Source organism: Schistocerca gregaria, chromosome 7, assembly GCF_023897955.1.
Source record: "Schistocerca gregaria isolate iqSchGreg1 chromosome 7, iqSchGreg1.2, whole genome shotgun sequence".
Taxonomy (NCBI): Eukaryota; Metazoa; Arthropoda; class Insecta; order Orthoptera; family Acrididae; genus Schistocerca; species Schistocerca gregaria.
The window spans coordinates 516724174-516751746 of NC_064926.1; the positions used below are offsets into that span (position 1 = coordinate 516724174).

At 38.5% G+C, this 27573-nt stretch overlaps 1 protein-coding gene across 1 annotated transcript in view; it reads right to left on the reverse strand.

Annotated features, from left to right (window-relative positions):
- LOC126282457 (odorant receptor 67c-like) overlaps window positions 1-27573 on the reverse strand; it is a 148681-nt gene that overhangs the window by 16041 nt on the left and 105067 nt on the right. The window contains exons 6-7 of the mRNA XM_049982114.1: window positions 17100-17199; window positions 16793-16903 (exon numbers count right to left, since the gene is read on the reverse strand). Of these exons, the coding sequence (XP_049838071.1) occupies window positions 16793-16903; window positions 17100-17199 (211 nt within the window). The remainder of the gene's footprint in view (window positions 1-16792; window positions 16904-17099; window positions 17200-27573) is intronic.

A 27573-nucleotide genomic window follows, 5' to 3' on the forward strand; every position in this document is an offset into this window, starting at 1 on the left:
GCGCTCTAATTTTACATTCGTGATCTCCTCGGGAGGTATAAGTAGGGGGAAGCAATATATTCGATACCTCATCCAGAAACGCACTCTCTCGAAACCTGGAGAGCAAGCTACACCGCGATGCTGAGCGCCTCTCTTGCAGAGTTTGCCACTTGAGTTTGTTAAACATCTCCGTAACGCTATCACGGTTACCAAATAACCCTGTGACGAAACGCCCCGCTCTTCTTTGGATCTTCTCTGTCTCCTCCGTCAACCCGATCTGGTACGAATCCCACAATGATGAGCAATACTCAAGTATAGGTCGAACGAGTGTTTTGTAAGCCACCCCCTTTGTTGATGGACTACATTTTCTAAGGACTCTCCCAAGGAATCTCAACCTGGTACCCGCCTTACCAACAATTAATTTTATATGATCATTCCACTTGAGATCGTTCCGCACGCATACTCCCAGATATTTTACAGAAGTAACTGCTACCAGTGTTTGTTCCGCTATCATATAATCATACAATAAAAGATCCTTCTTTCTATGTATTCGCAATACATTACATTTGTCTATGTTAAGGGTCAGTTGCCACTCCCTGCACCAAGTGCCTGTCCGCTGCAGATCGTCCTGCATTTCGCTACAATTTTCTAATGCTGTAACTTCTCTGTATACTACAGTTCTTTCGCGAAAAGCCTCATGGAACTTCCGACACTATCTACTAGGTCATTTATATATATTGTGAAAAGCAATGGTCCCATAACATTCCCCTGTGGCACACCAGAGGTTACTTTAACGTCTGTAGACGTCTCTCCATTGAGACTTGCTGTTTTCTCTTTGCTGAAAACTCTTCAATCCAGCCACACAGCTGGTCTGATATTCCGTAGGCTCTTAATTTGCTTATCAGGCGACAGTGCGGAACATTGTCGAACGCCTTCCGGAAATCAAGAAAAATAGTAGCTACCTGGGAGCCTGTATCTAATATTTTCTGGGTCTCATGAAGAAATAAAGCGAGTTGGGTCTCTCACAATCGCTGTTTCCGGAATCCATGTTGAGTCTTACAGAGTAGATTCTGGGTTTCCAAAAACGACATGATACTCGAGCAAAAAACATGTTCTAAAATTCTACAACAGATCGACGTCAGAGAGATAGATCTATAGTTTTGCGCATCTGCTCGACGGCCCTTCTTGAAGACCGGGACTACCTGTGCTCTTTTCCAATCATTTGGAACCTTCCGTTCCTCTAGAGACTTGCGGTAGACGGCTGTTAGAAGGGGGGCAAGTTCTTTCGCGTGCTCTGTGTACAATCGAATTGGTATCGCGTCAGGTCCAGTGGACTCTGTTGAGTGATTCCAGTTGCTTTTCTATTCCTTGGACACTTATTTCGATGTCAGCCATTTTTTCGTTTGTGCGAGGATTTAGAGAAGGATCTGCGATGCGGTGTTCCTCTGTGAAACAGCTTTGGAAAAAGGAGTTTAGTATTTCAGCTTTACGCGTGTCATCCTCTGTTTCAATGCCATCATCATCGCGGAGTGTCTGGATATGCTGTTTCGAGCCACTTACTGATTTAACGTAAGACCAGAACTTCCTAGGATATTCTGTCAAGTCGGTACATAGAATTTTACTTTCGAATTCACTGAACGCTTCACCCATAACCATCCTTACGCTAACTTTGACATCGTTTAGCTTCTGTTTGTCTGACAGGTTTGGGCTGCGTTTAAACTTGGAGTGAAGCTCGCTTTGCTTTCGTAGTAGTTTCCTAACTTTGTTGTTGTACCACGGTGGTTTTTTCCCGTCCCTCACAGTTTTACTCGGCACGTACCTGTCTAAAACGCATTTTATGATTGCCTTGAACTTTTTCCATAAACACTCAACATTGTCAGTGTCGGAACAGAAATTTTCGTTTTGATCTGTTAGGTAGTCTGAAATCTGCCTCCTATTACCCTTGCTAAACAGTTAAACCTTCCTCCCTTTTTTTATGTTCCTATTAACTTCCATATTCAGGGATGCAGCAACGGCCTTATGATCATTGATTCCCTGTTCTGCACATACAGAGTCGAAACGTTCGGGTCTGTTTGTTATCTGTATGTACTAGATGTTATCTCCACGAGTTGGGTCTCTGTTTAATTGCTCGAGGTAATTTTTGGATAGTGCACTCAGTATAATGTCACTCGATGCTCTGTCCCTACCACCCATCCTAAACATCTGAGTGACCCAGTCTACATCTGGTAAATTTCTCCACCTAAGACTATATGATAAGGGGTAAGGCGACCGCTACAGCTGGTATCGAGTCCCAGTCTGACACAAATATTCATATCGTCATTCCATTATACAGCTGATGGTAGTCCATATTCGCACTGCCAATACATTTTCACCACATATTAAATGAGATTGAGAGACATGCTGAACTGTTAAGCATACCGCAGTATGCAGTTTTCACCGACTGCCTTCCGTCTATGGCCAATTGGTATAAACACGTCCTTGTTAGCAGAACGAAGCAAAACACCAGGCATTGTATATTTTCTGGAAGAAGGTCGTCGTAAATAGTAAAATAATATTTTCAGAAAAAATTATTTTATTCGTTAATTTAGTTCTTCTCTTTTGGCACTATAATTTTCGAGCACTTCAAGTATGCCAAGATGCTCTCTCTCGTTTGTTACATGCCAACTCTCCGTGTTACTGCCAGCACTACTGACTTGATGGTTGTCCATTGGAGCCAGTTTCAAATAATCGATCCGTCTATCCAGTATAGTTACCTTAAACGTACCAAAGGGTAAATACTTATTCATTCCCTGTGAAATGTTAATCCTTACCCCGTGCACCAAAGTATTTTATGGGCTAAAGGCAACTTTTAAGTTCGGTTTAAGTAGAGACCTTCTAGTTGTTTCAGAATTTGTGCCAACGGATGCATACTGACAGTATTACATTTCCTCCTTAATGGAGATACGTGTCTTCTACGTTATAATTTATTTTAATTGAATCAGCTCTGGGTTCTTAGTGAACCATTGAAAATTAAGGAAAGGAGCACTGATTTGAGCCTTGTTTCACTATTTATTACTAATATTACTGCACAACCTGGATTTCAGGTTATAAGACCAATTTCAAATACATTACTGATTCCCAAAGACGATAATACATAGCTAAACATGATGACAAGGCAGAGATGAAAATGGGCTTATAACCCGAAACCTAGGTTGTGCAATAACATTAATAATACATTGTGAAAGAAGGCTAAAACCAGTGTTTGTTTAGTTAATTTAGAATGTTTTACCAAGAACCCACAGTTGATTCAATTAAAATGATTTTCAAATCCAAGGCAAGCAACATTAACTGTGCTGTATAGACGATTCCTTACCAAGAAGGCGTGAGCATGTCAACATACTTGGTTCAATAAACAGTGTCTGAAATACAAAATAACACCGAAGAACGCTACCATCAAGGTCAAAAAAGCTCAGCTGCAGCAAGACAGAAGGCAGCAGATTAAACAAGAAATGTCGAATTGGTACAGTTTGTGATAATGTGAGTATGCACCTGAAATTAATACATATGCAGCTTACTCACTTGCTTCATCCATGCGAATTTATGGGGTTGGACAATACTGTTAGCGAAACGGTGTCAGACAACATTTAAGATACGTTTCAGAAGTTAGGACCGTTTTTATCGTTGAAGGAAAGAAACTTAACCCCAAAAATGCCGATCCACTTTGCGGACAGAATTGTTAATTTATCAACATTAACTCTGTCTGAGCCAGAAGAAAAGCTATTGGCAAAAGACCAAAATACGCTCCTGACATGATAACAAAACTTCAAGTGTTGGACCATCTAAGGGTAGATACGGAACTAGGCCTACAGAAAGATATGGTAACGAAAGTGCAGTGTGTGGAAGAAATCAAGCAGGCATAAAAAAACAACAAGAACAACAACAACAACAAGCTCGATATCGGAAGAACAACGAAGTCTTTGTCACGGAGGAACTTAAAACTAGGATTGAAAACAGTAATGTCATTGTGACTAGGGCAGATCAAAGAGGGACTCTAATGCTGTTAAATGAAGCAGATTATGTAAGCAAAGTAAACGATTTTTGCCTAGCAGTGTAGACAGAAAACCTACAGAAAGACCTGACAGCTTGCTACAATGATCAGGCTAAGCAGGTAGTAAACAAGTGCTCCATTATCATTTCGGAATATGCCTTTAATAGCGTGCTGCAGATGAACCCAAGGGCTCCATGGCTGTATGATTTAACGAAGCTCCACAAACCAGAAGTGCGAATCCGTCCAGTGGTATCTGCAATGTATGCTCCAGTACACAAGATTGGCCGGAGAATCAACACCAGCTTGAAGAAGAAGCTAAAATTCAAAGGGAAACACAGGATTAATAACAGTTTAGATATAGTTAACAAGTTAACACATAATAAGTTTCCAACAAATGCAAAATTAGTCAATTTTGATGTGCATAGATTGTTCACATCTTTCCAGTGCAATACGGTATCGACATTGTGTCGCATTCATTGTGTTCACACAACATGAATCTAGAAGAACAGCTGAGCATTGTTAGTACAATACAGTGTTGTTTAAATCAAAATAACTTCTGCTTTCAATGGAGCTATTATCAGCAAACAGATGGTCTGGCAATGGGCTCACTTTTATCCCCCTTACTGGCAGAAATTTTCATGGACCAGAGGGAGACTGATTTTCTCAAGAGAGAACAACTGGCAAAAAAATGTTGTGTATTGGTGTAGATATGTACATGACATTCTTTCTATGTGGAAAGTTTCCAACAGAAAACTCCATTAATTTGTGGAAGATATCAACCAGTGGCACATTAACATAAATGTCGGCATGGAGTTAAAGGGGTGCAACATCAATTTCCTGGACATTAGCCTAAAGATAGAAGACAGTAACCATAAATTTTAAATTTACTGAAAAGATTCCTTCACTGACACTTTCATCCTGGCTTCCTCCCAACATCCAACAACCCACAAACTTGCAGCATTCCATCACATGATCCACCGTCACCTTTCTATCCCCATGTCCCAAGATGACTTCGACCAGGAACTTAACACAATAAAAACAATAGCCATAAATAATGAATTTGACCCGAACACCACTGATAAAATTTCAGGTGAAAAGATGAAGAAGAAAGCCAGGTCCTTACTGTCCACAATGAAAAACACAAACTGGAAAAGAAATTGTGCAAATCACCTTTTTTAGGGAAAACATCAAATAGCATAAGTAACATCTTGAAGGAACTGCGTTTCCCTGTGTTTCTCTATGTTCCTCAGACAGTAACTGGTTTCCTGTTCAATGCAAAAGACAAACAACCATCTGTCACAAAAAGTGGGGTTAATAAAATCACATCCCGGGAGTGTCAGTCTTGTTACATTGGAAAGACGAGATCAATCCGAAAACCATGCTTAAGGAACCCCACAGAAGCTGGACATTGAGAACGCTTGATTCAGCCTTTGCAGAACATTGCCTGAACAATAATCACAATAATACAATAGATGTACAAGTCCTACACATAGAGGAAAGGGGCCCAAACTCGACCAATGAGAAATTTTTGAAATTAAAAAAGAGATGTGTATATTCCCACACCTATTATTAAACGAGAAAACTAATTCAATTATTCACCTCTTTTATATGAGATCAAAACCACAGGATAGAAGCAAGACTATGGACCCCAGTCCATCGTAGTTAAAATTATCTTAAGTGATGCATAACTTTAGTCCAGTCATTGCAGTATAATTGGTGAATGTGTAATAATGGATGCAATTTGTTAAAAAATGGTCATTGATGTAAGTGTACATTAAGCTATGGATCAAGACCGAAGAAATTAAGATTATCTTTGCACTGGAATCACGTTTATCTATGTATTATCATCTTAGGCAATCAGTAATGTACTGGAAAATGACCTTACAACTCGACACCTAGGTTTTTCAATAACATTAATAATAAATTTTGAAACAAGGCTAAAAACTGTGTTTGTTTATTTATAATTTGTTGTATACACGTGTAAATGTATCTATTTGCTCTCCCAATTTGCTTCAAGTTATCATTTTCCTTATCGATCTTGAACTGTGATGAAGGGACTCTTAACAGCCTACGTCATATTTAATGAATATAGCCTTATTTGTATCGACTGTGCTGCATCGGCGCGTGTTAGGTTCCTAAACATCCCGAAATTGTATTTACCACTTACTTTTGAAATGATTAACTGAATGTAATGGAGTATATTTTCTTTCTTTCTTTTTAAGTAAATAATGTTTTATGATACATGATAGACATTTATGCTGCAACCTGCGTAATATCTTCCTCATTCGCGTAAAATTTAATTATTGAGTCATCGATGGACCTTTCATGGCAATGCATCTTAATTCTTATATTTTAACGACAGGAAGTCACTGATGTCTGAAACTTGGTCGATTGACCTATTACAATACTTATCTAAAACCTTCTGCCCACTCATCGTAGGAAAACGTTCAGTAGGATCTCCACTGAACCTTGACTAAGGTTTCTCTGGGGAAGATTCTACATTGAGATACATGCATTTCTGAGTTACATATCGTGTCTGCGAGCATTTCTTCTTTCGTAGTAACATACACACTTGTTCCATGGGAAACTCACATACCGGATTCAACAAAAACACTGATCAGCCAGTACATTATGAGCACAGACCTACTATCCATATAAGACCGTTCAAGATATAGCTGCGTCACCTGGCCAGGAATGACTGCTAGTCAGACACATGCACGGTCCGTGAAGTATCAGTGAGCGTGCTGTCCATGTGCAGAATGGGAACGGCGCTCGTTCTATCTGAGTTTGATCAAAGGCAGATTGTGATGGCCTGACCTCTGCCCAAACATTTCGGAAACTCCACGACTTTTCGGGTTTTCTAAGAGTGCTGTGGTGACTGTCTTCAACACCCTACGAAACCAAGGTGAAGCCACGTCCAGACATCTTGCAGTCAAGCGGCCACCCCTGATTACAGATTTCACACTTCGTAGTCTGGGCACACTCATAAGACAGGACACGAGGCGTTCCATGGTGGAACTAACTTCAGACATTAACTCTGGGCAGAGTACAAATAGAGCTGCACCCAACAGTCCTAACGATGGATCTCCGCAACCGACGACCCACACAACTGTCTATGTTAACACCACGGCTACTATGACGGAAATAGGCATCTAACCATCGTCAGTGGGCTTTGGTGAAGTGATGAAGTGTTGCATGGTCTGATGAATCGAGATATCTTCATCATGACGATGGGCGCGAATCCATCGGCTTCCAGGGAAACAGCTCCTTTACACCTGTGCAGCTGGACGGAGACAAGCTGGCGGTGACTCCTTTGTGCTCTGGGGAACGTTCAAGTGGGCATCCAAGGGTCCAATGGAGCTTGTGTTAGCCATCATGACGGCCAAGGAGTGTCGTCCACTGGTTATAGATCACATAGACTCCTTCATGTCGATCATGTATCCCTGCGGTAGTGGTATTTTTAAACTAGATATTGCGCCATTTTCAAAAGCCCAGGAGTGTGATAAAGTGTTTCGTGGAATACAATGGCGGATCAGATTGATGTGCAGGCCCCCAGTTCATAATATCTCAATCCGATCGCACACGTATGGGATGTGATTGATCGTGGTGTCAGAGATCATGAGCCGTCTAACATGAATTTACGGGAAACAGGTGACTTGTGTGTGCAGATATGATGCCACCTCCTCCAGCGACCTACTAAGGCCTCTTTGCTTCTATGTGACGACGCGTCAGATCTAAATTTAAGAATATTTGAATGAGGACGAAATTGGCGCGTGGGAGATGTCGGGATATATTTCAGTACTAGTAAAAGTACCAACAAATTGAAGCATTGACTCAGTGAGAAACACGTCCGCCATTCGAAGTGAGTCTCTCACCATCTTCGCGCTGACACGGAAGAACTAATTGGAGCTGTGCGTTCGTTAGTATGAATATTAAAATTTCAGACCGTACTACCAAGTGATTCTTGTACGGATTGAGAGGTAGTATCCTGGTTTCTGTAGCACTGTGTAGCCTTACAGGTTTTGTATGGAAATATATGTGGAAATGAACTACCGAATGCAATTATAAGAAACAGAGAAAAAGTTGACTGAATAGATCAGAAAATGTACGTATTTTATTGTTCAGTATAGGCTCGGTTTGAGGACCGTTGAAGAAAAAGGAAGGTAACATCCTTTATACAATCCGGACTTCCATATCATGTTTTGCCTCTTCATGGTCTTATGTCTTTCAGTACTGCTTCATTTCTTAACTTCTCCTAGATACAACATTTTAGTGAGATTTTGATCGATCTTTTTTATTTCCTCAGATTTTTTTCCTTTTTCGTTTGGAAGGCCTTTCGTTTAAAAGTACCGTATGGCCCATCATTTCTGCCTTCCTTCGCTCCACTTTTTATGCGAGTAGGAGTTGTGTCGTTTTCCACACCTATTTCAGGTCTTGCCTTTTGTGTCCACAAACTCTTAGTTAGTTTTCTCCGTATCCATATTGTTGTTTCATACAAATGGAATTGGTTTTCGTGCCTACAGTACAGGTTGCAGTTTTATGTATGAGTGCGCTAGAGACACAAGCCATTTACTTATTAAGTAAACAGAGATAATTAAACTTCATACATGTTTATTTATATAAATTTAAATTTTTTCGAAGATGTTTTATGTCTGTTGTGGTCAGCATTAAAAATATCTTGCACCAACTGTAAAGTAAAGTAATGACTTTCTCTAAAAAAATTTGTCTTGTGTGCTATGAAACAGCGTTATGACTTGAACGATATGATTTCAAGCTTAAACAGTAGCAACTCAGATGTTAAAAACGGTTTTTGCACATTTTCAGGTATTATTGTAGCATGAGATGCTTATAAGTATTAAAAATTTATCATACGTGTCGTTCACCTGTTTCAAAATCAGGTGAATCCGATGTCAAGCATTAATGTAAACAGCCTTCCTGCCAAAATCGGAAGCTCCTAAATCTGTGTTTGACATTCATGTGAACCTCGGCTTAAGCTCTGGAAATTTAAAAAAGAGAAAGTATTTCGATCGTCTGTAATGCGACAGGGACGAAGTGGATTATATTTCCAACACTGGTTAAACTGTTTTAGTACCAGTCCTGAATCGGTTAATTTATACCAAAAGTTTAATGGACGTGTATAGGCCAGCAACAAGATTTAGATTTTTTCGAGATTTTATTTTCAGTCCCTAACAGAATCTTACTTTTATAGCAAGCCCTTCTGCGATAAAGTTCAAGGGACACGTAGCTGACTGCATTAGTTCATACTACTTTGGTTCTTAGATCAACTTCACGATTTATGCATAAGTAGTGTGTATGGCCAAGTGTATATGTTATGTATAAATATTTTTGTAACTTTGGCTACATTTCTGCCATTTACAATTTGCGAAGTAGCACATTGACTTAAATTTAATGCAACTGGGCGTCATGCTCTAAATGAGACAAACTTACATTTAAAAACAAACCAGTTATCTCTGTACCACACATGTAACTAGATTTTAAGTTAAAATTGGTCTACAGAAGAAATGAGTTGACTATAAATCTCAAAATTGGTTTTCCCCTCGTGGTACTTTTTATATTAATGGGCAAACGATTATAGACTTTCTTGTTGCTGCGTAATTAACACCTCTCCGTATCTCGTAGCAGATTTTTTTTGTGGATTGTCAAGTGTTTTTGTTTTCTTCATCGCGTGGTGATTCATGACAATTCTTTCTTTCTACATTGATAAAGTGACCAAGAAAATTACTTTCCAAAATCACCTAGGCGAAATATTCAAAAAGAGTTTATATCTTGGTTCCTCTGTTTCTAAAACAACTTATAACGCAAAGCACACATTTTCTGAACCTCCTTGATAGAGAATTTCACTTATATATTAATTCCAGGTGGCATTTTCTTCAATATATACAAACAAATTTTCGGAGAATTTTCCTGTACTCACGGACTCCAGTAGCTGTCTTATATTAATAAATGAATAAGTGTATATTTACTACACTTAGACGAGAAATTCTTCTAAAACCAAAGTTTGATGTACTAAGTACCTGTTGGTACTAAAGTATGCCACAACAGTACAGAATACTACATATTAGAATTGGTTACAGATATATATTAGTAAAGGAAGTGGATGCCACATAATAACATTTTTGTTTTCATCACTATTATCAAGAGGTTTAACAACAGTGTATCTTGTTTTGCCGATAAAATACAGAGTTAGTGTTGCAGCACAAATATCAGTAAGGAAGTGATAAGTTAGAACAACTGTCTAGATTTCCGTCTAGCGTTGCATTAACACTAAGTAAGATTTTGCAATGGAGACGTTCATAATACACATGAAATATTAATAAATAATTTCGGTGTTAGTATCTGTTGCTTCATTCTTTGTAGAGTTAAGTCTTCAGTAAACTACATTCCTCCTTGATGTGGACTAAATGATTCTACTTCACTTACTCTAGTTGATTATTAAATGTTAATTATAAGTCGCAGTTTAGGCGTTGAATTAAGTCGTGAAACGGTCTTGAGTACTGGGTGTTTTCACCCTCTTTGATTAAACAATAAGCCGCACAATTATTCATATAACGAAATGATAGCACCAGTTGTGGTCTCTCTCTCTGTCTCTCTCTCTCTCTCACTCTCTCTCTCTCTCTCTCTTCCTTGATTCGAACCATATAGGTGTCAGGAATTTATTCTTACCTTCAAGTGTGGTGGGAGATGCGTAATCCCTAATGGGACGTCTTCATTTCTGTAGTTTGAGTATAGTTTTAGAGCTATCTTTTCTCCATGTGTTGGTGCAGCATTGAAACCCGTTTCTTCGTCAAGAAATTATCACTCACGCGTTATTCATAGAGATATACCTTAACTGAAAGTAGTTGGAAGCTTAGCTCAATGAACTTCATTTAATCTAAGACCATTTCTGGACAATAAAGTGTTCGATACTACGAATATTGACTCTCACGTACTGGATAATGCATAAAATCGACTCATAAAACTCGACGGAACTTACTGTCACTGAGGTAGTGCCCTCGGGTCCTGACATCTTCCTCAACCGTCGGAAGTAGGGGATTATCTGATAGGCTAAATACTGTAGGCCAGTAGAAGTGTGAAAATAAAGAAAGGCAATATTGGTCAAAAAATATTAATCATAAGTAACTGAGAATGCAACAGAAAACAGTTTCCAAACATTAAAGAGGAATACGTAATTTATCATCCTATTCACTTTCAAGACCAGAATTTTGATGCTGAATTTTGATAAAGATCACGGAAAGGAACTGGTATCTACTATTGTATGGTACTATTCTTTGTAAATTGTGCATGTCGTTTAGAACATTTGAGAGTGTAAAATTTTAATTTGTGTATTTCTTTCTTTAGTAAAATAGAAAATTTATAACTCACAGATTGTGTCCCGTCTTCCTCTATGTCTCTTGTAATCCCACAAATCACAATCCGTTGAGAATGCTTCGCGCTCACAACTACTTGCCTTTATTAGAGAAATTAGTACTTCCCCTCCTGTATGTTCCCTGGTCCATTTACATGTTTTCTTGTTCCTTCGAGTATTTACCCATATCCATCTCTCCGTTGCATGCTCTGTAACTTCCACTTTTTCAGTGGTTTTCTCGTTAAGAGCTGATAGTACATAGTGATGTTAATTCTTTCATTTCAGACCGATAGGAATCTCAGTTCTGAAAACCGTATTTAGATTTCCCAAACATCTCCAAGCCATTATTACCATTTCTTTATTAACTGTTTATAGATTCACAACATAAGCGTTCCTTTATAGTTTAAGGGTTTGTCATTATTAAGTGAACCACTGGGAAAAGAATGGCAAATTTAGAGCTGCGTATTGTAGTATTAGAGTGAAAATTAGGACTTATCCAAAATTTAAGTGTTATCTATACAGTGCAGGTTTCTTCGGACTTTTCATTAAAATATTAAGAACCAGTAATGAAATCCTGAGACGCAGGATGTGAATCGGAATTAGTATTGCATAATAGTGTGGCAGGAACACGAACAGCAGTAGTAGTTATTAAACAGGGACCTACAAGTTGGCTACCGAGCAATACCTTAAATCGATTAGAGGTAGCAGCCAACAAGAGACGTACGTGCAGATATTCCAGGGCATAGGAGAGAAATGCTAGTCACGTTGGCTGAGCAAGCAGCACGAATAGACGAAGAACAGATGGCGCTGGCAGAGAGGGATAAGAAATGGAATGATACAGGAAGGAGATACAGGATATAACAAGAAATTGTGAGCGAAACTCTACTGTGGGGGAACCGAACTGCTGGCGCTTGGTGGAGGACGCTGCCAAATTACACCGCCAGAAGGCCGAACTCAATAGAACCATATGAATTCTCATACAAGAAGCCAGTATAAGGCACCGAAAACTTGCAACATATACTGTGCACTGAGACAGTGACCAAGCCAGAAGGATTTGTTTCAGATGAGCTGTGGCCGTTAGAGCACACACTTACAGGCCCCCTCAGAAGTAATATCGGAATGGGTTTCGAGAGCATGTTGCGTTAGCATTTTTCTTCATCTTGTCTCATGTAAAGGACTGTCGTGGCCCATATTGTGCCGTCCATCGCTAAGTTGGCTGTCCGACTTCGTGAAGCTTTCTGTTTATGGCTTATCCATTTATCCCGGCACTTTTCTGCTGTCTACAGAGAGCCATGTAGAGTTGTCTCTAAGGATGACCACCTTCGTACTAATGTTTGGATTTCACTCTTTATGTAATCTATCAGTGAACTAACTTACACCACCCTAAGAAATGCCGGGTCGGTTACCTTAACTTGGCTCCTATCTATAAACATCGAATTCCGCGTTTCGCTTTAAGTATTTACATGGCTTTGTAAGACAATATTTGCGTGTGCGTAATGGATTTAATTCTCAATATCCTCGTTACTGTTACACAAAAGAAATTGTATCTTCCAGCTATGTGATAAATTTCTACTTCCTTTTGATACTATAAGTGATTCAAAGGGAAGTCAAACGTTGACGGCTGAAAGATGACACCATTAAAATCTAAACGATTAAAATTCGTAGAACGAGAAGATGATATTTATATAAAGAAACCAAATTCAAGACAGGACGAACCACGTCCACGACTAACATACCAAATACAACTCTGATGCTAATAACGGAAATGAGGTAACCAGAGTACAGTATCAGTACCTGATATAATTACAAAATGTCGCTGTTTCACTAACGATGGAGAAAAATATGGGAATGAACCGTAGCTCACAGTACAACAGAAATCTTCCGAGTTCACAACTTTCCACCACAAGATGGGACGATAGTTTTCAGTGAGAGTATTCCCACTATTGTTCCCCGAAGAGGAATTTCTACGTATACTGACAATTCATACTACTACAAGCTCATCCGACATACGATGCTCGTGTCATGTGATTCTGAAGTTCAGCTCACTCATTTCAGCCACTCCTATGGTGATTAAAGGAAACGCTCTATTTTTAATTCTAAAATAGTGTTCATAATTTGATTATGCGCAGTAAAGAGAAACACTACTTCTGTTCCCGAAACAAATAGTGCGATTACGCCAACAGTTTCCTAGTAAATGATAAAGTTGGAAACTAAAGGGCTCGAGTGATCATATAATGGAGGCTCTCATTACCCGTATTTATATCCATGGCGACATAGTTTTCTTTGGTCTTAGACCATTGTCTAACGCATGTTTTCCACCTAACGTGTGTAGCTGGAAACATTCCCAGAGTTACATTGACCTAATTTTTTTGTTTTTTAAAGGTTTAACTTGTCACAAAAGAGGTTTTACGTTTTAATATTTCAAATTATTCGAATATTGTGGGAGAGGTCATATGGACAGTCACTTTAGCAGACCTAAGTTGGCAAATATCCAGAGACGATTAGTATCTCAGAGCTTCGGTTGCCTCATGCCATAGTTGGTGAAGCGTTGCACTAGCAACATTTTTCTCACAATTGACTCTCGATGATAGGTTCCCGGTTACGTGATTGGCTCGTAGTTTTCTTGAATAACAGAAGCCAGTGCGACATATTACATAAATCCCTCCAAATATTTGTTGCTTTCTTGGTTAACTGAAAGAATAAATATAATATGTCGTTCTTCGACTTTCTTTGCGCCTCAGGGGTAATCAGGAAAGATACTTTTCGGTTTAGAATCCGATATGTTGTCCTCGATGATGAGTGTTCATCAGAGAGAAGAGTGAGTACACTAGTGCTCCAAGGAAAGTGTCAGGACAGCTATTGTTCTCTGTATACATAAATGGTCTGACAGACAGAGTGAGCAGATTGTTTTCTGATGGACACTGTAGCACATGGAAAGTATCGTCCTTGAGAGCCTGGAAGAGAATACGGAATGAGTTATAGAGATTTATATTGGGTGTCATGGACGGCAGCTCGCTTTACATATACAGAAATTAAAGTTAGTGAATGCGAGTTGGGAAAACAATCCCCTAATTACCGAATACTGCATCTGTGATGTGCTGCGTGACACGGCCATGTCGATTACATACACAGACGTAACGATGCGAAGCAGTATGAAATGGGTAGACTACACAAGGCTGGTAGTAGGGAAGGCGAATGGGCAGCTTGGTGTATTGGGCAAATTTTAGGGAGGTTTAGCTCATCTACAAAGTTGACAGCACATAGATTACTGGTGCGACCTATTCTTGAACACTTCTCGAGTGCTTGGCATCACCACCATGTAAGTATAATGGAGTACATCGAAGCAATTCAGAGACGTGTTGTTAGATTTGTCACCAGTAGCTGCCATGAACGCGCGAGTATTACGGAGATGCTTTGTGAACTCAAATCGGAATCTCTGGAGAGGACAAGACGTTCTTTATGTGAAACACTACTGACAAACCCGGAAGAACCAGATTTTCAGCTGATTTCAGAACGATTCTACTGCCCCCAGCGTTCATTTCGGTGCGGACGGTGAAGACAAATTAAGAGAAATTGTTGTTGTTGTTGTGGTCTTCAGTCCTCAGACTGGTTTGCTGCAGCTCTCCATGCTACTCTATCGTGTGTAATCATACAGTAAAGCTGCATGCCTCGGGAAAAATTACGCCCGTAGTTTCCCCTTGCTTTCAGCCGTTCGCAGTACCAGAACAGCAAGGTGTTTTGGTTAGTGTTACAAGTCCAGGTCAGTCAATCATCCAGACTGTTGCCCCTGCAACTACTGAAAAGGCTGCTGCCCCTCTTCAGGATCCACACGTTTGTCTGGCCTCTCAACAGATACCCCTCCGTTGTGGTTGCACCTACGGTACGGCTATCTGTATCGCTGAGGTACGCAAGCCCCCCATCCAACGGCAAAGACCATGGTTCTTGGGGGTTAGAGAAATTAGTACAACAGAAAGCAGGGCTCGTACAGAGGAACACAGTCTTTTATCCCTCCTTTCATCCGTGGGTGGAAGAGGAAAGGGGTAACAGGTAGGAGCGACCGTACGATGACTTGCGGATAATGGGTGTAGATGTAGACTGACTTATCAGTAGTGACTGGTTGGCTGGTGCATAATCAGAGAACATTTTCCAAAATTACTTCCCAGAATTACTCCGCCAAAATTTCATTTTGTTCGTCAATGGTAACCTCCGTTATATTAGGACCGAGAGAGATGGCATAGTGATAAGAGAATGGAGTTGCGTAGAGAAGGACAGTGGTTCATTCCCCCGTCGGCCGTATGGCGTTATGTTTTGCAAGCTTTCCATCAATCGCTGGCCAGGGTGGCACAGTCTGGAACCGCGCGACCGCTACGGTCGCAGGTTCGAATCCTGCCTCGTGCATGGATGTGTGTGATGTCCTTAGGTTAGTTAGGCTTAAGTAGTTCTAAGTTCTAGGGGACTGATGACTTAGACGTTAAGTCCCATAGTGCTCAGAGCCATTTCAGAGCCTTTCCGTCAATCGCTTAATCACGGGTCAGATTCCTTGAAATGGACACAGCTGACTTCGTTCTGCTGTCTCCCTTTCGTCGAAGCTATGCTTCTTCTCTAATGACCATGTCATCGTCGTGACCATCTCTATTAATCTTCCTTCCTAATTAATCCTAGTAGGGAGGTTTTACGAGACCGCGTACTGGACAATTTTACAATTTCGCATTACTAGCCAGGATGGCGGGTCTAAGAGCACAGTGACGTTCGAAGTTTTATTCTCCTCTAAAATCTAGCGCACAATATTTACAGTGTTTCATTTGTCAGCAGAGTATTCATTCATTTTAGAGTAACCTCAATGTCTCTTTATTGTGCCAATATTAGTTATACAACAAAATCAAAACCCTTAGTATCTTGGGTACTACATTTAGTAAAGTATCTGTGCCCCTCTGACGGGTTTTCCGTCACATGAGAACTGGACTGGCACAGAGCTAGGCCTCTATAAGATTGGAACTGGATTTAAAAGAAATTATTGTCGAAGATTCATTATGTAATCTTTTTTTCCTTTTTCCATTTTTTCCAATTTTGCTCCCTGCGACACATGTCAAAGAACGGGTCGGTAGCAAAATTTTGCGAATTTGTCCTCTTTCGCATTATGCAAGTATTAAGTGTGACAGGTGGCTGCCTCTGCTTCGGGTCAAGAGGTATCGGCAGCTTTCATTGACAGAATTACTAACGAAAGTATGCAGAATACACGTCGCAACAGTCAATGAAACAATTCTAACTTAATGAACCATATCTGTATCTCTTTGCCCTCTTACTCAGAATGTCACAAATAACATTCATTTATCAAGCTATAATACCCGGAAACCGACAGAAAAAACTATATGTTACGTTTCATCGAATGTGCCGCATCAGCTTAGTGGGAGGATACTCACAGCTTCCATCAGCTTGTCTCCGCAGCGGCAGAGCAGAAACAGCTGGAATATGGCCAGTACGAGGTACGTCACTAAGTTTGTGCCTTTTAAAGGGCTCGCCAGGTCTGCTGACTGGAATCAGAAAGCAAATGGAAAACATTAACATGATAGAATTTGTCTGTGTACACTGAAAAACAAAAGTAAATATTGTTATTTAAGATTTAGGCGAATATTGTAACGAGTATGAAGCACACACAACTCCATTCTAAAATTACTTCACCATATTTTAGAAATTACGCAGGAGCTTGTAATTAGAATCAGTACTTACAGCTGTAGCCTCGAAAGCAGAAAAGCTCAGTATGATGAGTTGTAGAACGAAGTTTACGAGCATAGACGTCCAGTGTAGGTCCTCTATGTCACCCACGATCCTGCAATATGAGCGTTCTCATGGTTACAACAAAAAAATGAAAAAGTAGAATAGAGGAAATTACTGGCAATTCTGATACGGTTATAAACGTTACATCGAACAGTCATCATAGTGCTGTAAGTATCGCATAGAATATTTGAGGCAATAAGCTAAACCACGAAGACAAGAACATATCTAAGGAAAGCTTACGAGGTGACTCCAGTACACTAAATTAGATGAAAACCATAGAGCGTTCCTATTTCCACTACACTTATATACTACACCTAGAAACTGAAATAACTCGTAATAAGTCTCATGTTTCACTTCTTTCCGTATGGTTGATCTCAGTGGGATTTCATTCATTGATTAGTTTTCAAATGTCTTAAGGTATTGATAAATCACGAGGATCCATCTCTGTGGAAGTCCAACATTTTTACTATTGAAAAAACTTAGAAAAATTATTGTCTGAAGAAAAATGAAGAACATGCATGGTCAATACATTGGTGACGAATCTCCATCACAGAGTGAAAACTGTATATTCTGATGCATCAAACGTTTTCTCGAAGCAGATATAACCTTAATACACTACTAGCCATTACAATTGTTACACCACAACGATGACGTGCTACAGACGCGAAATTTAACGGACTGGAAGAAGAAGCTGTGATATGCAAATGATTAGCTCTTCAGAGCCTTCACACAAGGTTGGCGCCGGTGGCAACACCTACAACGTGCTGACATGAGGAAAGTTTCCTACCGATTTCTCATACACAAACAGCAGTTGACCGGTGTTGCCTGGTGAAACTTTGTTGTGATGCCGCGTGTAAGGAGGAGAAATCCGTACAATCACCTTTGATAAAGATCGGATTTTAACCTATCGCGATTGCGGTTTATCGTATCGTGACATTGCTGCTCGCGTTGGTCGAGATCCAATGACTGTTAGCAGATTATGGAATCGGTGCGTTCAGGAGATTAATACGGAACGCCGTGCTGGATCCCAACGGCCTCGTATCACTAGCGGTTGAGATGACAGGTTCTTATCCGCATGGCTGTAACGGATCGTGCAGCACCGTCTCTATCCCTGAGTCAACAGATGGGGACGTTAGCAAGACAACAACCATCTGCACGAAAAGTTCGATGACGTTTGCAGCAGCATGGACTATCAGCTCGCGGACCACGGCTGCGATTACCCTTGACGTTCCATCACAGACAGGAGCGCCTGCGATGGTGTACTCAACAACGAACCTGGGTGCACGAATGGCAAAACGTCATTTTGTCGGATAAATCCAGGTTCTGTTTACAGCTTCATGATGGTCGCATTCGTGTTTGGCGACATCGCGGTGAACGCAGTTTGGAAGCATGTATTCGTCACCGCCATACTAGAGCATCACCGGGCGTGATGGTATGGTTACACGTCTCGGTCACCTCTAGATCGGATTGATTGCACTTTGAACAGTGGACATTACATTTCAGATGTGTTACGGCCCGTGGATCTACTCTTCATTCGACCCCTGCGAAACCCTATATTTCAGCAGAATAATGCACGACCGCATGTTGCAGGTCCTGTACGGGCGTTTCTGGATACAGAAAATGTTCGACTGCTGCCCTGGCCAGTTCATTCTCCAGATCTATCACCAATTGAAAACGTGTAGTCAATGTTGGCCGAGCAAATGGCTCGTCACAATACACCAGTGACAACTCTTGAGGAACTGTGGTGTCGTGTTGAAGCTGCATGGGCAGCTGTACCTGTACACGCCATCCAAACTCTGTTTGACTCAATGCCCAGGCGTATCAAGGATATTATTACAGCCAGAGGTGGTTGTTCTGGGCACTTACTTCTCAGGATCTATGCACCCAAACTGCGTGAAGATGTACCACATGTCAGTTCTAGTAAAATATATTTGTCCAATGAATACCCGTTTATCATCTGCATTTCTTCTTGGTATAGCAATTTTAATGACAAGTAGTGTACTAATATGAACAAATAGCAAAATGTATTTCCTAGCATCCTTTCATTACGTAAATTCCTTCATCAGAAATCGGCGGTGAAGAAATAAACTCTTTAATAAAATGTTTAAGAACCAATTTAAGTTATTTAAAATGAGCACCAAATTTCCTGTTATCTTACAACTAATTAATTGCTAGGCATACAATGAACGCTACTAACAATGCACTCGTTAATAAACATGCACGAGATATAACCACAAAAAATGATCGGTAATGGTGGCTAGATCATTTACGATGTTAGGAGTACACAACTATGCATAATTCTGAATGTAGACTCATTGTAAGAGTTTAACCCCATCTGAACGAAGGTGACCTACAGGAAGTTTCGAGTAAGTCTACCATACCAAGGAAGGTTTCTTTGATCGTACTATAAGAACGTTTAAAGCAAAACGAAAGAGGTTGCTTGTGTGGAAAATTTAGAGCTCTGCCTGTCTGAACACCACATAGCCACAGGGTTAGAGAAGGTAAGTCTAACAGGTGGCACTCATGAAGAATCTGGGAAAAGAGTTGTTTCAAATAAAAAAAACAGAAAACAAGTTGAATAACACTGATACAAATATATTCTGTTAGAAACCCTCACACAGATGGGTGTGCTTGTGTATTAATACAGTAAAATAGATCACTCTCTCTGCAAAAGTTGGCCATCGTGAGCTGTGATATTTTTATGTGGTGTTTGATTAGGTATAAGACAGTAATCAAGCACATGTTCACATGTTGTGCACATGTCATGGACACAGGAATCTTCAAGGCGGAAAGGATGTTGAAAATTGCAATAAAAATACAAGAGATATTTATAATCTTTGTTAACAGCAAGAATTGCATAGTTTCACTAGAATTTTGAAATACACTTTTTTCCAGAAATTTCCTGTGTCGATGACGTTCATGCAGTAGGTGGTGAATAATGATCTTCCACTTAAACCGTTTGCACATTACAGAATAAATTAAACAGCAGCCTACAGTATTATGAGATCGTTTCTACATTTGCTCAAACCTATGGAACACAATGAAAGAACAATATTTACCAATAACTGTAGATTCATCTTCACTGAGAAACTTTGAAATGTTTATAACTGTAGTCTTTGGTATGCTGTATGTTAGACACAACATGCTCTTAGCTCTTAATAGTGTTTGGTGTATTTCTGAAGGGATCTGCCAGGAAAATGATCTGAAACACTTATTTCGATTTTGTAATTGGGTGTCAGAAAATAATGTTCAAACACAGGTGGGTAAAGACAGTAGAACTCTCATTGATAATGTACTGTTTGATGAACATCAAGGCAAGGAAATAACTGTATACCCAATAACAAATGTTCTGTGAAATGCAATGCATAGTAATTTAGCATAAATAAGATAATATCGAACAATTTTTCTCTAGGTGAAAATAAGAATTTTTTATAACGTTTTACAAGAGATGATCTAGGAAGTGAGGTATAGTGAAATGAATGATAAATTGATCCTGTTAGATGATAAACTTATAACATTATTTGAATATAGCTTTACACATCAACTAAACAGGAAACACATTAAATACCTATGAAAAATTATGGATTACCAACGAGATTAATACATAGTGAGACGAGGAGGGACATGACCTGTCTGTAGAAGGAATATAGATCCTGCAATAGTTTCATACCACAGGAACTACTTCAGTCTGAAAAGTTATTCAGAATGAAAGAACTTGCACATCATGTTAGAAACGAATAACTCTCATAACAGACTTCAGTCTACATCAGTGTGTTGCAACGAGAAACAGAACAACAGACACATAACAAGATAACTCCAAGAGTTATGAATGATCACATATGGTACGCATGTTTAATAATCGTTACTTAAATGCAAAGTAAAATGTGCTGACAAGAACTTCAAGAGAAAAATCAAAACAATGTGTTGAAAAAGAAACTCACATAAAATTCAATGATAATAATATCTCATCCATCTTTTCTCCTAAAATTAAGAAAAATATATATTCCCTCAAAAGAAAATATTCATTTCACAATTTTTCTAAAAGAGCACTGTGGTATTCTTCACATATGCTGTCTCGTCCGATATATGTAATGCATAACTAATGGAGGATTGAAATATTTCATTATAAGAGATGCAAGTAAGTAGTGACAATTTTCCGTATGAAATAATGTTCCAAAAGATTTAAAGAGTGATATATTCTAGACTAGGAAACTGTGTGAACTACAAAAAAAAAAACAGTTTTGATTTCGTAGTATTTGCTCAAATGAGAATGTCATTGACACGTACACTCACCAAACTCTACAAGCATTAAATAACGAAATAGATTCAACTGGTATATTATGTCACCTATCTAAGATATTTGACTTTCGTTACTCACAGTATCACCAGTGATGAAGTCAGGTCTCATGAAACCAATGGTATATTCTACCCATGAATAATGCCATAGATAAACAAAAGAATACAAAAAATCTAATTAGTAACTCAACTTATCGAAGTAGGGAAGTTTCATTTATTTGAGGAGACATAGTTTATAGGGTTCTACAATGCACAATATAAGTTACACTACTATTTTCATATATGTAAATCACCTTCCATCTCATATACACCAAGGAGAAACTGTTCCTTGTGCAGATGTCACCAGTATTGTGATCAGTCCATCGGGAAATAGAAGAAATGGAAAATAATGATCTTAAAAGAATTATTAAGTGATTCTCCCCAAGTGATCTCACTCTTAATTTAAAAAAGTCACTTGCTCAGTGCAGCACATCTTGAGGACTATAGCAATGATAAATGTACACTAACTAAGGCAGAAACCAAAAAAGTATCAAGGCCTACAAAATCTTGAGAGTATAAAGATGAGGAACACATTTCGGAACACGTAAAACAATACAGCTGCAAATCTTAAGGTGAAATAAATCAGAAAGATAACTTATTTAGCCAGTTTTCCTTCAGTAACATTCAAAGGAATAATGTTTTAGAGTAACTTACTTTTAAGAAAGAAAGTTTTCTGTACCCAAAAGCCTCCTGGCATAATAATATGCTCATCTGTGGTCATCATTTAGACTACTGTTATAGAATTTAGGGCATTTTGACTAATGTTTCAAAGTGTACATGACATCCCAAGAATCTTGGTCTCTATTCAAGGATATCAGACAAACTATCTTTTCAGGCAATATGCCTAGTGACCATGGCGTTTAAGAAGCATATCCTGAGAGCTATGAACATTATATCCCTGATAGTGTGAAACAATTTTCTTCTACTGCAAGTTCTTTGAGTTCCATATGTTGGGATTTTGAAAGGAGGTAATAGGGCCAAAAAAAGAAAAAATAATCTTGCAAAAGTGGGCCCTAACGTGTATACCTTAACAGCTATGAGCACTTTTTTCTATCTCCGCTATTGTGAAATATACTTTTCCTAGTAAACGTGTGCTCATAGCTCATAAGGTATGCAAGGAGCCTGTTGGAGAAGTGAGATTTAAGTATCAGGGATGAAGAACTGTTCAAAGCTCTTAAGGTATATATTTTAAAGCTTGTTTCCTAGACGTTTTTGCTTCATGTGTCTGTTCCTGTTATATCCCTAAATACTGATTGTACCTCAGCAGACACTGTGTAATTATAAATCCCCATCCTTGGACGTTTGATCCAAAAGACACACTTCAGTTCAAAAGGAACAGATACCATAACTGAAGGAAAATTTACATTGTTTGTTTCCCATTATGGTAGTCGTACCTATGAAGTCAGCAAATTGCTGCCACCAAAGTTTTCGATCACTCAGATTTTTCAAAAGAACTAGAAAAACAAAGCTGGGATGAAGTGTATAAGGAAACCAATGTGAATATGAAATTCTCCAAATTCTCCACATTGTTTAAATTGAACTTTGAAACAGCATTTCCAAAAGTATGCATGACTGTATCAACATCTCACAAAAACAGATGGATAACAGCAGGTATTAAGAAGTCCTCCCAAACACTTAAACACCTCAGTTCCATGAAAAAGATTCACAATGATCCAGAATTCTTAAATTTCTATCATAGATACAAAAAGATTTATAGGAAGGTGCTGATTGCTGCAAAAAAGTCATTTAATGACAAAATAATATATAATGCAGAGAATAAAAGCAAAGCAGTCTGGGATGTTATAAAAAAGGAAACGGGGAGAGGCAAACAAACGCAGAATAACATACTGCTAAGGGAGGGGGATAAGCTAATACATGATCCACAACACTTAGCAAACTATGTAAACGAGCATTTTTCAAGTATTGCAGAGAAGTTACAGCAAAAATTCCCCAAAACAAATATAACACCTGCAAAAATTGTTGCACTAGATACAATGATGTTACTTCCAACCACAGAGAATGAAGTCAATAAAACAGTTCAAAAGCTAAAAAATAAAAAGTCAGAAGGCTTAGATGATGTACCAATGTGTGTACTGAAACAATGCATAGGGATTATACAAGGCCCATTAACAAATATAATAAATGAATCCTTCACATCAGGGACATTTCCAGAGCAGCTAAAACAGGCAGGAGTTGTACCTTTGCTTAAGAAAGGTAATGCAGAAGACATAGAAAATTACCGGCCCATTTCCCTGCTGTCAGCATTCTCAAAAATAATAGAAGCGATTATGAAAGACAGATTAATGAATTATCTGAATAAATACAATCTTTTAAGCAAATCACAGTTTGGTTTTCGAAGTGGCAAAAATACGGAGTCAGCCATAGTAGAATTCACAAAAGTTGTACTTAATGTTCTTGATAAAGATGAGTGTGTCACAGGCATATTTTTGGATCTTTCTAAGGCTTTTGATACAGTCGACCACAAGATTCTATTAAATAAATTAGAAGCATTAGGAATAAGAGGGGTAGCTAATGACTGGTTTCGATCATACCTAACAGATAGGGTACAAAGAGTAGAGATAACACATACTTCAAATAGATCTAAACATTTAGTAAAATACTTATCAGAACCAAAACATATTAATATAGGGGTTCCACAAGGTAGCATATTAGGACCAATACTATTCCTGATATACATCAATGACTTTCCCAGTAGTGTTACTCATGGTGAGAAAATTCTTTTCGCTGATGACAGCAATATTATAGTCACTGAGAGAACAAGAGAACTCCTTACCGAGAAAGCAAATGAAACTCTCAAGGAAGTTTACGATTGGTCAATAAGCAACAAATTGACATTAAACATAAAGAAAACTAATGCCATGAACTTCAGTTTGAAGAGGAAAAATGACAATGTTAAATTAAATGTAGATGGCACCTCTATAGACTGTGTAACAAATGCAAAATTTCTAGGAATGGATATTGACTCTCAGCTGAAGTGGTGCGAACACACAAAGGTACTTGCAAACAGAATGTCATCAGCATGTTATGCCCTTAGAATTTTATCATTTGTGTGTAACATGCAGTGTCTTTTAGTTACATATTATTCATATATACACTCAATTCTTAGCTATGGCATTCTTTTTTGGGGAACAAATCCACAAAATATGAACACAATTTTCAAACTCCAGAAAAGAGCCATAAGAATAATAACCAGAAATAGTAGTCGAGCTCATTGTAAAGATCTGTTCAAAACACTGGGAATTTTAACTGCTCAATGTGAACACATTTACCAGTCAGTTGTACACATCAAAAGTAACATTGGCAATTACTGCACAAACAGCTCTGTCCATGACCATGCAACAAGAGATAGACTCAACTTACATGTACCAAGAAAAAATAAACATAAAACTCAAAACAGCATTTTCTACCAAGGAATAAAACTGTACAATAAATTACCAAAAGAGATTAAAGAAATTTCAAAAATACACTTATTTAAGAAGGCAGCTAAAAAGTACCTGTTATGCAATACATTTTATACATTGAACGATTACTTAGATAAAGCAGAGTAGGGGTTTGATAAAAAAATGTTATACAAACAAATAATAATAATAATGATGATTATAAAACATCCAATAATCCACATAACACCTTCACTTTATTATTTTTCTTCTTTTTTCCTTTCTAGAGACACTCTCCCCTCAAGCTATGCATAGCACAATACTAACACCTCTTCCTCTTTCTGAGCTCAACGTCCCACTCATTACGAAGGGATGCTGACTCAGTTTTTCAGGATAGCAAATGGGAACTTGCAGTACAGAAAATGGCCCAAGGATCACCTGTCACCTGTGTGTGTGTGTGTGTGTGTGTGTGTGTGTGTGTGTGTAGTGAGTGAAGTGTTATGAAACAATGTGTGTATAGTGTGTGCAGTGACTGATAGTGAAATATGAGTGAATAGTGTGGCATTACATTATTTAATGAGTTATTTGTAAATAAATTATTGTATACCAGGAGTAAAATCTAATGATTGTCTCTAACTAGAAGTCTGTAAATATATGTGTATACGAATTAGCTTATTGTAAATTGATCTAAGCTTGTAAATACTTTGACATGTCCTTTATCCTTGTAAAAAGAGATCTACGGATGAATAAAACTACTACTACTACTACTACTACTACTCAGTCATATAAAATGTCTGACATATAGTTAAATTTGGAAACGAATCACCTTCAGAGGACGTCATGTTTACAAGTAGAGAAGAAATTAGCATGCTTCGTCATAATTAAGAGGTATTACAGCTGAAGTTAGTGAACTGCTTACACATTTTTTACTCTGAAATTATTGGCATATCGGAGCGCCACTTAAATAATTTGACAATTCAGAGGCTTCCTTAACCAGAATACAGAATACCTGGTAGTTTTGCATGGAGTTCCTTGCAGGGAGGCAGAGTGGCAATGTACATAAAAACAATATTCTATTTGAGTCCATACACGTATTGTGGCACTGCACTGAACAGATGTTTGGATGCTGTGCAGGGGCAGTTGAATTAAGTGAAACTAAACTTCCAATTGTTTTTATTTATAGGTCCCACAACTCTGACTTCAGAGTATTTCTGCTCAAGCTAGTGAGGGTTCGTGATTCACTGTGTAGGAAGTATCAGAAATTAGCTGTATGTGGTCACTTATAATTTTTGTATGTGATTGTGCAGGAACAATGATGTTGCTAGATCTCCTAAATTCATATGAACTGATGCAGATTGTGTTTTTTTCCAACTAGGGTGCAGAGGAAATGCAGCACAGCCATAGACAATATTTATATTCATTCTTGATTATTAGATAGGCATTCTGTTATCAAAAGAGAAAATTGCCTTTCAGACCATGATGCAATCATTTAACACTAAAAGGCTTTTATACTCAAACAAATATCAAATGATTATCAACTAAGTAGGGAAGGTAATCTAATGGCAATAGAGAGTTTTTTAGAACTCGTCAACGAAGAGGAGTGACAGGATGTTTATAGTGCCGTTAACATAAATGACAAAGATAATGGTTTCCTTAACATATTTCACATAATCTTTCAGAGTTGCTTTCCATTAGAACGTTCTAAACGGGATATTAGCAGTAAAAGGCAGCCTCAGTGGCTCACTAGTGTGATAAGCATATCATGTAGAGCAAAGCAGGAATTATACCAAAATGTGAGAAGTAGTTATAACGAATCTACGATTACCCATTACAAACAGTACTGTAGGTTGCTTAAATGTCATTAGGAAGGCAAAGAGTATGTGGTGCGTAAATAGAATAGATAATTTATAGGATAAAATTAAAGCCATATGGTCAGCTGTGAAGCAAGTGTCCGGTCGGCAGCACAAGGTCCATGATGTAAAGTCAGTTCGTAGTAAAAATATTTATGTCACTGATGAAACAAAATTATGTACAGTATTTAACCATCATTTTCTGTGCATTGGTAGTGAATTAAATAAAAATTTAGTATCATCAGCGAATCATAACTCTCTTGGAAAATGGCTTTCCGAGACTGACATCTGAAATATTGCTCTGTGATACTGACAACCGGTAGATTGAGTCAATAATTAAATCACTGAAGATTAGGGACTCTCATGAGGTTATGCAGGCAATTTTAGACCTGTTTCTATCTCATCAGTGTTTGCTGAAGTTATGGGAAGGGCTGTATATGTAAGGACAATTGATCATTTTACATCACATAATTTGCTACCAAGTGTACATTTCGGCTTTAGAAGTCGTTTAACAACTGAAAATGCTATATTCCCTTTCCTCTGCGAGGTACTGGATGGGTTAAACAAAAGGTTTCGAAAGCTAGGCATATTTTTTTGTTTAACTGAGGCGTTTGATTGTGTTGGTCACAAAATATTTCTCCAGAAGTTGGACAGTTATGGAATGTGGGGAACAGCTCACAATTGGTTCACCTCTTACATTAACAACATACAGCAGAAGTTCGTTATTCACAGTGTTAAGAATGGCTGTGATGTGGGGTATGGTCAATGTGGGATGCCCCAGGGATCATTATTGGTGTCATTCCTGCTACTTATTTATATACCTGTAAATGATATGCCGTATAT